Here is a 12,612-nt window from a genome sequence, read left to right as displayed (position 1 = left end):
AGTCTCTTTTATACAATCAATATACAGTTAAAATTCATAAATTTGCCTTTGAGCAGGCCTGGAGTTAAAGAAGTGAATATGAATATTTGGAACCTCAGTCCTCCCTTCAGGCTTTTGGTACCATTACCGCATGTTGCTACAGGATAGTCACATACGTTTTAACTGGGATATGAAAACGACAACCTGCTGTGTACAGAGAAGTAGTTGACCACACTAGAGTTGATTTCTTGTGGCATATATCACCATGAATATGGTGATATATGGATATACATCAGTATGAATCATTTTTATCTCTGTTCTGGTCTGTAATTTTATTTCTATTTTCTATGCCATCCTGTGTTATGACTGTTTTAGTTTTCAATTCCTTTACGTTTCTGGCCATGTTCTGTTTTTAGTTATAAAATTAATAAGTGGTTTATATGTTAGTAAATCTAATTTGAAAAACGGTTAGGTATATAATATATAATTATATTAGCAGGATTCCCTACTTCTACACTATTGTATTTGTCTCACTCTTCAATTCTATATCCACCTGCTTATTTTATATTTCACATATATCCTATAATGGTTATCGAACTAGAAACCAGCAAAAATTGTAATTGATGGAAGTTAAATGAAGTTTGCAGTATATTAATAAATTTTTATACAATTTTAAAACTCAAGCAAGTTTACGTTTCGTGGTTGTAAAACTGAGAATTTCTGATGATTTTTTTTTTTTTTTTTGCTTGAAACTTAGTTGACATTTTATTTTAGGTAATGAAATATACTTTCCTTTCAACATGTTTACAAATAACTTTCTAAAATATTTTATATTATATTAAAAAAATTTGCTCGTTTATAATATCATTTAAAATTTGACAATAGAAAATATTATAAATGGGAAAAAATGACAAATCATAAAAAAAAGGTTTTAATGTAATAAATATAGAATTTAATGCCAATTGAAGATGGGGAATGCTGTGAAAACCAATTATTAGAAATAATAATAAACCAAATGTATTATATTATATTACCTATAAACCAAATATAAAAACTGAAATAGTAATATGGTAACTTTAACTTTCTAATTATGTGTATTTGTGTTTTATATTTCTATAATATTGAATTTTATTAATACAGTGGTCAAAATGTTACTGAATAACTTGAATATTCAAAAAATGATTTCAAATGCTAACAAAGCAAAATCATATTCAAATTCTATAAATTACAGTTTAAACTATTAAAATTAATACACAAATTTAATAAAACATGTTTGGAATGCAAAAAAAAAACACCCAAATATGTGATTAAAAATAAAAAACCCTAAAAATTGTATACCTAAAAGAGAAAAAAGTTATGCAAAAAAGTCATAATTAAAAGGAAATTATTACAAGAGACAAGTTATTATTCATAATAGATTATATATACTACATTTAGAAATACTTAAAGAAATTAGGATTTACAGTTTACTATATGTGAGATTTAATTGATAATGAAAAAGATAAACGCAAAGAAAAATGAAATAAAAATCTTGATAAGAAAATAAATGAAACTTGGAATCATAATAACAATAAATACAATGAAAAACACAATTTATATCATAAGAATTTCAATGAATCTAATTTTCTTAACAATTATTATAATTTACTAATACATTTTTTTATAAAAGAAATTTTAATAATTACAAATGCTTTCAAATTTAATTTAATTGATAGTGTGATAAGCGTAATATAATCAAGAACATTACAATTGATACTAAATTTAATACTGATGAAGTGGACAGTTTGAATAAAAATTAAATATATATATAACATTCATGATAATGACATATTAAAATCAGATTAAGTATACACCAATTATTATGCACAAAGACAATACAAAGAACTTAAGAATAATTATATTGAAGGAAGTATTTAATAAAAATAAAAACCCCAAAAATATTTAAGAATTGTAAAAAATGTAATATCTAAATAGAAACTGAAAACTCACTGGCTCTCCAAAATTATGTAAATAGACCTTTAATAAATTTTAAAACAGCTCCTGCATATTTATAGCTAAAATAATAGATAAGAATAGGTACTTAGGATAAAAATTAAACTAACCCGTAAACATAATGTAAAAAATGGTTACAAAGTCATAAATAAATTAATTATAATATAAAAATGGTAAGTTATGATATCTCAAACATGTATCCTAACATACAAATTGACAAGACATTAGAAATTTCACTATTATAAGCAATATTTGTCTGAAATTACTTTGAGTATGAGAATAATTGTTATTTACAAACAAAAGTGTTACCTATATCTGTTATTATGTCTGAGGTATTTATGTAAGGTTTTGAAAATAAATAGTCATGGCATATTATACACACCAAATATTGTGGATAAGATATGTAGATGATATTTTTAGTCATGTATAACCTGACTGTAAGTAACAATATTTGATCATTTTAAAATAAACTTAACAATTACAGTAAGAATTTAAAATTTACATATGAAATAGAAAATAAAAGAGAAATATATTTTTTAGATATTGAAATCGAAATAAAGTAAACAATCAAATAGAAACACAAGTCTATAGAAAACCCACAACAAATAATATTACAATATATTTAAATTCTAATCGCCCATGGTCACAAAAAATTAATACATATAAAAAAATGATATTTAGAGCAATTCATAATACAAAACAATAAAAATAGACTCAAAAAAGAAATATACAAAATAAAACGAATGACAATAATAATTGCTTTTGATGATGAGATTAAAGAAAAAGGTTATAGAAAGCAAAATAAAGAATACCAAGATAATTTTACCAAAACACAACAACAAATATAAAAATTAATAGTATTTTTATATCTAAAATACAATTACAGAAATGCAGAGTGTTCAACTTAAAAAGGTCCTGTCCGTCACTCTGAAATTTTTTGTTAAAATCCATTCATTGGTGTGAGGGTAAAACAATGTGGAAGATGTTTGTAAGACTGGAGATTGAGTAGGGAGGACTGTTTATCAACTGTACATTTCAGTATTGCCAGTCTGTCAGGCACTGACTTTTGAACAGGGTTGGGTAATCGTGTGTTGTTTATTAAAATGCATTTAACTGTTGAACATATATTCATGATTGTAACATATTTAGACACAAAATCTCATGTTGTGTGTCTGCTAAAGTTCTGGAAGAACTATTTCATGAAACAGGTTTAGTGTTAGACCAGAAACATGCCAGAAACAAGTCAGTTTTAACAACACTGGTCGTACAGGACATTAAAGCGCCAATTACAAGATCTTCCTGTAAATCTTTGCAGAGACTAAGCTGGTAAAAGAACATTTCACTAGGTTCCAGCCCACACAGAAGCGAGGAGAATGCAGAAATGTTATTTGTATGGAATACAGGTTTTCCATGAGCTAACTAGTGCTGATTACGCTAAAGGGTTCACTACTGTCAACGGTTCAAGAATTTAGAGGCAAGATTGACATTTTAGATCAGTGTCTTTCACAGATGAAACTAGTTTCACCTCGGCGGGTATGTTAATAGTTGGAACTATGATTTTTTTTTGTGTTTTAGTGCCTGGGTATTTCACAGAAGAGGCCTCCAAAATATACCACTATCTGGGTTATGTATATTTGGGATAGGTGTAAAGATTCGTCTGACGAACTGGCCCAAGTTGGCTTTAAATAGTTCTACTTCTTCAACGGGGGCACTTGCAGCTTCACCATGAGTTACATAACTAGGCAGTGATGATTTCTAAATCTGCTTAGCTAACTATCACCGACTTCAAATTTTTCGGTCCTAAATGACTTTTCGGTCCACTCTGCTTATACTAACCTTTCTACCATTTTAATACAGAATTTCCAGATTCTGATTAATGTCTACTCTCTTATATTTTTGTTCAATTTATGAATTGGTCATAGAAAAACTATAATTTGTTGAAAATTTAAGAAGTTTGTCCTTCATTTTCGAATGTCCAGTTTTTTTTAATGCCATATTTCTCACACAATATTCACACACTTGTACTGTATTCTTTAACAATTTAAAGTTTCTGGCTTAAAGACAAATTAACTTTTCTTTTGCTGGTGGTATTGCCCGTAGACATCTTAAAAACAAAGGACCAGAGCCTAAATCTTCCTTTTATATATATATATATATATACATACATACACCCTGGTTAAATACATTTATGTAATAAAACTACTACTTATGTTCAGATTTAACTAAACGAACAATTAATATTTTAACGAGTTTCTTTTCAATCATAACATGCACTGTACCGTAATGGCAGTACCGTACATGTCATCTGGCACACACTGAATCTGATGCAACTTAGGGAGGTTTTTGCTATTTTTTTTTTTACAGGGTGACCAACTCAATGTAATCTGTTATAGTTGAAAGTGCATTGTACCAAGGTCTGTTATGTAAACACTTGAATCAGCACTTTTCATCATCACAGTTTTTATACTATGATGAATGTCTCTAGCGTTCATTTTCCTCTTAAAACTATCACTGCATGTTGTTTTAGATGCATTAGCTGGAGTTAATGTATCAACATTAGTTGATGGTTTTTTCTTTCAATGGAGGTTAATCTTTTTTCCATGAAGATGACTACAAGAGTGTCACTCTTGTAGTCAAATTTTTACAAATTTATATTTTACAAACCAATAAGGTAAGTTTGTAAAAACCTTTATTTATTACATATAACTAAAAAATAATTTGTTTGGAATTAATTTGTTTTGTTATTGGCACAGGTTACACGTTAAATATTTTCATTAGTGGCCCTCATGAAGATTGACATAGGAAGTAAGAAAAAAAAGATTTGTGTAATGTTGGAGTAATTTTTTAAAATTTATGTATTTGTAGGATGTCACATGCTGCAAAGGCTTATGAGGAATGTGATCGTAGCTTCAAGGCTGTGTTTGCAAGACCAAAAGAAAGTCCTCAGGATCGCCATAATTATATGCCTCCTGTTACTTCTTTACAAAGTTTATCAAATTTTTCAGACAGAAATTCAATGTTCCCTTCTGGATCAGGTAATTTACAAATTTTCTTCTTTTTTTATATAATAAATTTTTATTGCTATTTAATTATAAAGTATATACACTTTGGTTAGTAATTACATATTTTCATTTTAATTATAATATTTATTTTATTAATTTGATGTCAGTAATAACCGTTCTTTAAAAATTATCACTATTCATTTTCAAAAATGTTGATTTTTTTATAAATCATCAGTAAATTGATTAAATTCATTCCTTTATGTTCTGTGATCAGTTTTTTAACTATCTATTTACAAATCCTACATTCTCAGTGATCTGTTTTTTCAGTTTTGTTTTTATCCTTTATATAATACCCCCTTTCTGTTTCTGAATTAATTAAACCCAGATGTCTTACATGTATGGTCTGTGAATCTAGCTTAACTTTGCAATAGTTTCATGAAATTTTCTCTTCTGTTGTTTACCATAAGATCTTCTTCATTTCAACCTAATCTATATGAATCTGGCTACTTCCTAAAACACCATGTTACAAAAGTTGAGGTTTTTCCTGTTGTCAGTTGTCCGTTGTTACTGTAAGTCGCCTTTCCCCAACGGGGAGTCTTATTCTTTAAGACTTTAGGGATTAGTGTCCCCACGGCCCTAGCCTCTGTAGCTTTTCTTCCCACTACACCCAGAGCTGCAGTACACTTTACACTTACACTATACTAAGAACTCTACACAAATTGACATATACCCTTACACAACTACACAACAACACCTACACTGTTTCTTCTTAGAGTTACACTTGGTGGTGTTGCGACATCTTACGAAATGCAACCGTAACCCAAGGTGGAAACTATCGTGCTGATGGTTGAATGGCTGTATATAGTGAGTCTCGAATGATGTCCTCTGGCACCTGCGTGAACCCAGATGTATTTAGCTCTAGCTCCAGTATGCATGCATTCTGCTGGAGTGGTCTGTTATATCGCTGATACTCGTGGGATCAAAATTTCAAGTCCTCAAATTAACTCCATGATGATTGATGGTCCATCTGAAAAAACCACCACTAATAGTCTAGTGAAAAGACCTCGTTGTCTGACAAGGATAACAGTTCAGACCATAATATTGGTTTAAACATGACACGTCAAGTCTGCAGTACAAGAACATCAGATTTTTAGTTCTTCGAAATAGTTAGGAAGGTGGGGTTCCCTTCATAAGGTTTTACCTTTCCTAATAAACAGTGTTGTAATGGGTTCAAGTCGTTCCCTGAAAAAGTTAAGAAGTTAAGAGACGATGAATGTTACATCTCCATCTCCGTAATATGGGTAATATAAATATAAGTGCAGAATGCCACAAAACCCTAAATACGAGCACAGGAGTAATTTTTTGTCAAGACATGGATGTCACTGAAATAGCTGGTGAGGTGGTTCGTCCCCAAGATGTTGTAGAAGTAAAGTGTATAATGAAATGGTAGAGTGGAATGGAATATGGCATTCCATATCGTCTCTTATATTGACTTTCAAACTTGCAGTACCACTGGAAAAAATAAAAGTTGGTTATCTTTTGGTTTGAGAACAACCTTTCATTCTGAATCCACAATGATGTTTCATATGCCCTTTCATTTTGAATTCACAATGATGTTTTATATGCCAAGGATATGGTCACATTACAATATCTTGCTTGAAAATGGAGATCTGTGCTCAATATGCTAAGGAAGGCAACAATAATAACTGCCAGGAAGAGGAGAGATGTGCAAACTGCTGTGGTTCACATACAGCTCGGTCCTGAGATTGCCCAACTTTTAAGGAAGTAAAGGCAGTTCTCAGAATCTCTACTGAGCAGAAGTTATCTTTTCTGGCAGCATGCAGAGAATATAAAAAGACAATTAAGTCAAGGAACCCGTTTAAACCAGATGTATCTTTTGCCACCGCTACATCAAAACAAGCTCCTACAAATGCAGGTAATCAGAAGTGCGGCTCCTGCAGTGAGCTAAAAAAAACTTGTTCAGGTGTTATCTGATTAAGTTACTTTGCTCACACCCACTATTTCAGAGCTGACATAGATTAACAAAAAGTCTTTAGCTGCAGTTAGTGAATCCAACAGTGGGATCTCTCTGAAAGTTCCTGTCTCAAAAGTTTTACCTGTGCAGACAGGTGTATTCATCACAGCTGGCGGTAAGCCATCTGCTAAGCTCCCTGTCAAGGGAATCCACATAACCATCTCCTCTGGGTTGTCATCTGTGACTTCTCATTCTTCCAAATTTCATCCTCATCACCTTGTATACTGGAGGATATGATTGAGGAATCGCCTGACCCGAGGGCTACAGAGTTGTTTAAAATTAAAAATACGAAAAGAAAAACCGGATCACCTGCAACTAATTTTTCATATATTTATCTGTATTTCTGAATCTGAAACTACCTTTATGAGCATTATTCAGTGGAATGTTAGAGGTCGCATGAACCATTTTAATGTGCTTCCAAGAAATATATCTGTTACAGTAAGATGTGGTAAACTCAAGGCTATACATGTGAGAGATATTACTGTCTTGTAGATAGTATAGAGAGTGGTGGTGTTGCTATTTTCATCCGTAATGAGGTGTTGGCTATTAGGCTACAACTAGCTACCCTCATTCCTGCTGTTGCTGTAAAAATCTCAGTTCTCTTTAAATTGCATATCTGTAATTTGTATCTGTCACCATAATCTCCTCACGCAAATTCAATTGCCGTCATTAATAGTTGGAGACTTCAATGCCCACCATATTTCCTGGGGCTCATCTTTTAGCTCCTCACAAGGAAATATGTTAAAAACAGAGTGAGACAAGACTAGGACCTTTTGTCTTCTGAATGATGGGTCATACAAATTTATGTCTTCATCTTCTGGTACGCTGTCAAACATCAACCTCTCCTTATGCTCACCAAATTTACTCCCTACTTTTAATTGGTTTGCTTGTGATGATGACCTTAATGGCGGTGATCACAGGCCAATTACTGTAGCTTCTGGTGTCAAAGGCAAGGTAAATAAAAGACCACGGAGGTAGCTTGTTGAAAAGGCAGTATGCAACAGTTACCATATGACACCTTCCCATTACAGTATGATAATTGTGAAGAACTTTGACAAACTTACCTCTTTTATATCTATGATACTTGACAATGTTAATAGCTATATTCCACAAACACTGGAAATCCAAAACGTCTTTCCATTGCTTGGTGGAATGCTAACTGCCAAAATGCTATTAGCAATCGACTTCAAGCACTGTGAAAATTTTGCCGTAGGCCTACAAATGAATACCTACAATTGTACCGTAAGGCTAGAGGGGTTAGTCATCGGGTATTCTTAGACACTAAGAAGAAGTCATGGAGGAATTTTGTGGACACCATATCACGCATGACTCCCACATCTCCTGTGTGGAAAAAGATTTGTGCAATCATCAAAACAACCCATTCTTAGACTCACTCATGAACTCCTTTCATCACCTTGTACAGTGGCAAGTATTTTGGCAGATTGTTTCTGTTCAGTTTCACTTACTTCATCATACAGTACTGAATTTCAGAGTAACAAATTACAGATGGAAGTACTATCCTTAAACTTGGTGATTTGGTCAGTGAATTAAATGCTCCATTTTCATACGAGTTTTCACATGCACTTAAACACTCATGACACCTGAGTGTTTACAACATCTGGATCTGACAACATTATTCTTAGTATGCTCTCACACCTTCCTAATTCGGCGCTACAACACTTACCTAACATTCCTATGTGAATTTTTAATAGTTTATTCTCCTCACAAGTTATCCGTTCGGTATGGTGAGAAACTATTGTTGTACTAGTACTTAAACCTGGTAAAGACAAAGCAAACCCCTCAAGCTACCACCTTATCTCTTTGAAAAGTGTTTTATGTAAAGTCATGGAAAGAATAGTGAATCGCAGGTTGACATGGTTCTTAGAGAAACATGATTATTTATGTCTAGTACAATGCGGTTTCTTCCAAGGACGTTCTTCCATTGACCACTTAGTATCACTGGAAGCAACTATTCAAAAAGGTTTCCTATTCCGCCAGTGCCTTGTCGCTATCTTCTTTGATATCAAAAAGGCTTACGACACGTCCTGGCAATGTGGTATTCTTAACACCCTTAAAGAATGAGGAGTCAAGGGCAGTATGCTTGATTTATAAGGGGTTTCTTAAATGATTGAACTTTCCATGTTCATGTTGGAGATTCCTTATCAAGTAGCATCACCTTTGATGCTCGTTATTTGTTGATGGTTTTGCCATACATTATGTTCCATTCAACAGCCACATCAGAGAGACTGCTACAGAACTCAATATCTCGCCTTGAAGCTTGGTCCAAGGTTTCGGCTTCACCTTTTCACCTGAGAAAACAAAATGTGTTCTTTTCGTAGCTGCAGGACCCTTCCATTCCCTAAATGTTTCTTAATGTTGAGTTAATTTCTATCTCTCCTGATATCAGGTTTTTAGGTGTATTTTTTAATAGCCGCCTTACTTGGGTCAAACACATCAAAGAACTAAAAACAAAATGTTCCAAAATGCTAGATGTGCTAAGAATTCTTAGCAACACCAATTGGAGTGCCGATTTGTCATATACGTTGCGATATGACAAATTTTATTATTTGTCATATCATTTGCGATAATAATTTTATTATTCCTTAGTTCGTTCCTGTTTAGATTACAGCTGTGTTGCCTACTCTTCAGCATGTAATATGAACATGTAACATGAAGATGTTAGATGCTGTACATCACGCTTCTCTCAGTCTTGGTACAGGGGCTTTTAAATCAAGCCCTTCACTAGCATACTTGTTGAGTGCAGTGAACCATCACTTTGGAATAGACATGATCAACTTTCAGCATCTTACTTTGCCCGTCTTAATTGGCAGCTGAATCACCTGGCTTTTACTGCAGTTCTTGAGAATTCTAATTTATAAAGGTATGAAGACCATCCATGTTTCAGTACACCTATGGATGTATGTCTCCAGTAGTTACTACAGCTTTTAAACTTAGACATACCTCTTTATTTTTCCAACCTATCCCCCTGTTGATATCCTCTGTGGAGAATCAACATTATAAATTTTATTTTTGATCTTACCATGTACAAGAAATAATTAACACCACCTATCGTCTTTCAGCAAAATTTTTACCATATTCTCTTCAAAATAAACCCAGACGCAATAGTATTCACAGATGGATCAAAACAAAATGATACTGTTGGATTAGCATTTATTCTTAATAGCAGAATCTATATGTGTGGTCTACCTAATATTATAAATGTATTTATTGCAAAACTGTATGCCATCAATAAGGTTTTGAATATCATTAACTCAAAATACCGTCGTATCCTTATTTGTAGCAACTTGTTTAGTGCAGTCCAAGCTTTGGAAGATTTGCTCTAGACATATATGTCTAGCCTGGGAGGCACCATGCCTGGAGAGAAATTGTGTAATGTACCGATTGGGGGAGACCCATCTAAATCGCACCTGAATTAGACACTATAGGAAATATACAATGCGTGTAGCGACCTTTGGGGGATTCATCCCACCTGACCTGCCAAGACACAAGGCCCCCGGACTTCAATCTCCTACTTTTGTTCTGACATCAATAGGTTATTTACCTTGGAAATGAAGTGTTCCTTATAATCATTAGCCAAGATATCTATTGGTTTGACTGTGGCTATAACAGAGATGCCCTCCTGCGAGACTGTTCTGTAATCGCCTATAACAGCCAGCAAGAGGAGTTGCTGGGCTCGCAGCAAAATGTCCGCGCAATACCTAAAAGCCATGCGGTGAGCCCAGACAGGCACAGCATACAGCATAATAGCTTTGCTGACACCTTTGTAAAGGATATGCATGGTACGGTAATTCAACCCCCAATTGGAATGAATGACTACAGATTCCATAAAAAGCATCAGCGGACTTCTTTGCTACATATTGTAGATGTTCCTTGAACCGAAAATTCTCATCATGGATAACACCCAAATATTTTTGAGTCATAACATACTGAATGGGGAGACGAGCCATTCGAGCCTGGATTCGTCAGGAAGCAGCCAATCAGCCCTTAAGCAAAATGAAAATCATATTATGTTGGAGACTCCACAGTTGAAGTGTCTCACATGCACAAGCAGCTCTGAATTCTTTCTTGTTACACGAATCCCCTTCAATCAGTAGCAGCGCGTTGTCAGCATAAGCAATGACACGATAACCACATGGAAACCTTAAACGCAACATCAAATTTAATTATATGATCCAAAGAAGGACACTGCCCTGAGGGGCATCCTTTAGTTAAGGTCTTATGAACCTCCGAGCCGCCATCATGCAGGGAAACAGTCTGATGAGTGAAATAACTTGAGAGCACTTATAGTTTATTTCATGTACACTTATGTTTCTGCATCTGAAACAGTACAGAGAGCCACCATAAGTTGTTAAATGCCCCGGATATGTTCAGAAAAATACATGTTTACATGGACTGGTGGAAGCCATACTGGTTGTCCATTAGCAAATGATCAGTGGCCAATGTAACAATATATATGCAAATATAGGGAGGACCTTCTCTAAAACCTTGCCAATCATGGGCAAGAGCATTAGTGGATGGTAAGAAGAACTAACAGTAAGATCTTTGTCGCTACTTTTGAACAACACCAAGTCTCCGTTTCCAAAACGCCGGAAAGTGGCTGGCAAAGAGAAACCTATTATATATTCTGGTTAATTAATTCATCAAACAATAAAGGCAACTGATTATCTACAAAATCTGTGTATTTCTCTCCTTCGTTCAGATTTCCATCGAAATAATGGGTTCTGATTTTTATGTACAGCCTATGATTCTGCAACAAACATGTGATAATCCATGGACATTGATGTTCTATTTCCCTTAGCCACCGTGGATTTTGCACTGCCCAGTAATGCATATTGTCTGTTTACTCCTCCATAATTAGTAGAACCTGATTTATCAAAAAATAGAAAATATTTTGATCTACCTGCACTTTTTCCAGCGTCCATCGACAAAATGTTACTCTTAATTTAAAGTAATTCCTGATGCAGTGAAATATGGTGAGGATGGAATTTCAGGTGTTTTAATATTCTCAGAACACTGGTTTTTGATATCCTGGAGTCACGTGAAGTTCTTGAACTAACATGAGAATCTATAGTGACCATCGCAGCCATTGCTATTTCATTTTTTTCTGCTGTCACAGTATTTTGACAGTTCCATTTTTTGGCCCCCACACTTCCAGCATCACTAACTGTTCTACAATTCTGTACACAGAAGCACGACTTGAGTATTTCTACCAGGGAGTCGTAGAGCATACAAAGCTAGTGTCTGATCAACATTTCAGTGACATTCCCCGTAAAGCAAAATTAGGTAGTTTTTTCTCTAATTGTAAATTGTTTCATAATTTCCAATAAATAAAAACTAATTAATTTAATAGTTGGCGATTAATAAAGTAATAAAAATATTAATTGAAGCCACTGATGATAGTATGTTCACTTAGACAAATGTCATTTGAAACTTAAACTTCACTTTTATACTATTTTAAAAAGTTGTTGTTTACCTGCTCAACTTCTTTTTCTTCTATTGTTGGTTTCATTATTATTAGCATTGATTGTTTTTTATTTAAAATTCAGTTTTCTTTTATTTAGAATTTAACATCAGCTGGATGTA

General features: G+C 33.6%; 1 protein-coding gene across 4 annotated transcripts in view; it reads left to right on the top strand.

Annotated features, from left to right (window-relative positions):
• LOC142319627 (RNA-binding protein 45) overlaps positions 1-12,612 on the top strand; it is a 50,468-nt gene that overhangs the window by 18,697 nt on the left and 19,159 nt on the right. For all 4 annotated transcript variants that reach the window (XM_075357128.1, XM_075357131.1, XM_075357130.1 and 1 more), the window contains exon 4: positions 4,837-5,006. In XM_075357128.1, coding sequence (XP_075213243.1) covers positions 4,837-5,006 — 170 coding nt within the window. The remainder of the gene's footprint in view (positions 1-4,836; positions 5,007-12,612) is intronic.

The sequence above is a fragment of the Lycorma delicatula genome, chromosome 2 (genome assembly GCF_047948215.1).
Source record: "Lycorma delicatula isolate Av1 chromosome 2, ASM4794821v1, whole genome shotgun sequence".
In the NCBI taxonomy this organism is placed as follows: domain Eukaryota; kingdom Metazoa; phylum Arthropoda; class Insecta; order Hemiptera; family Fulgoridae; genus Lycorma; species Lycorma delicatula.
Note: the sequence above shows the minus strand (reverse complement) of the source record. Positions and strands in the feature narration are given on the sequence as shown.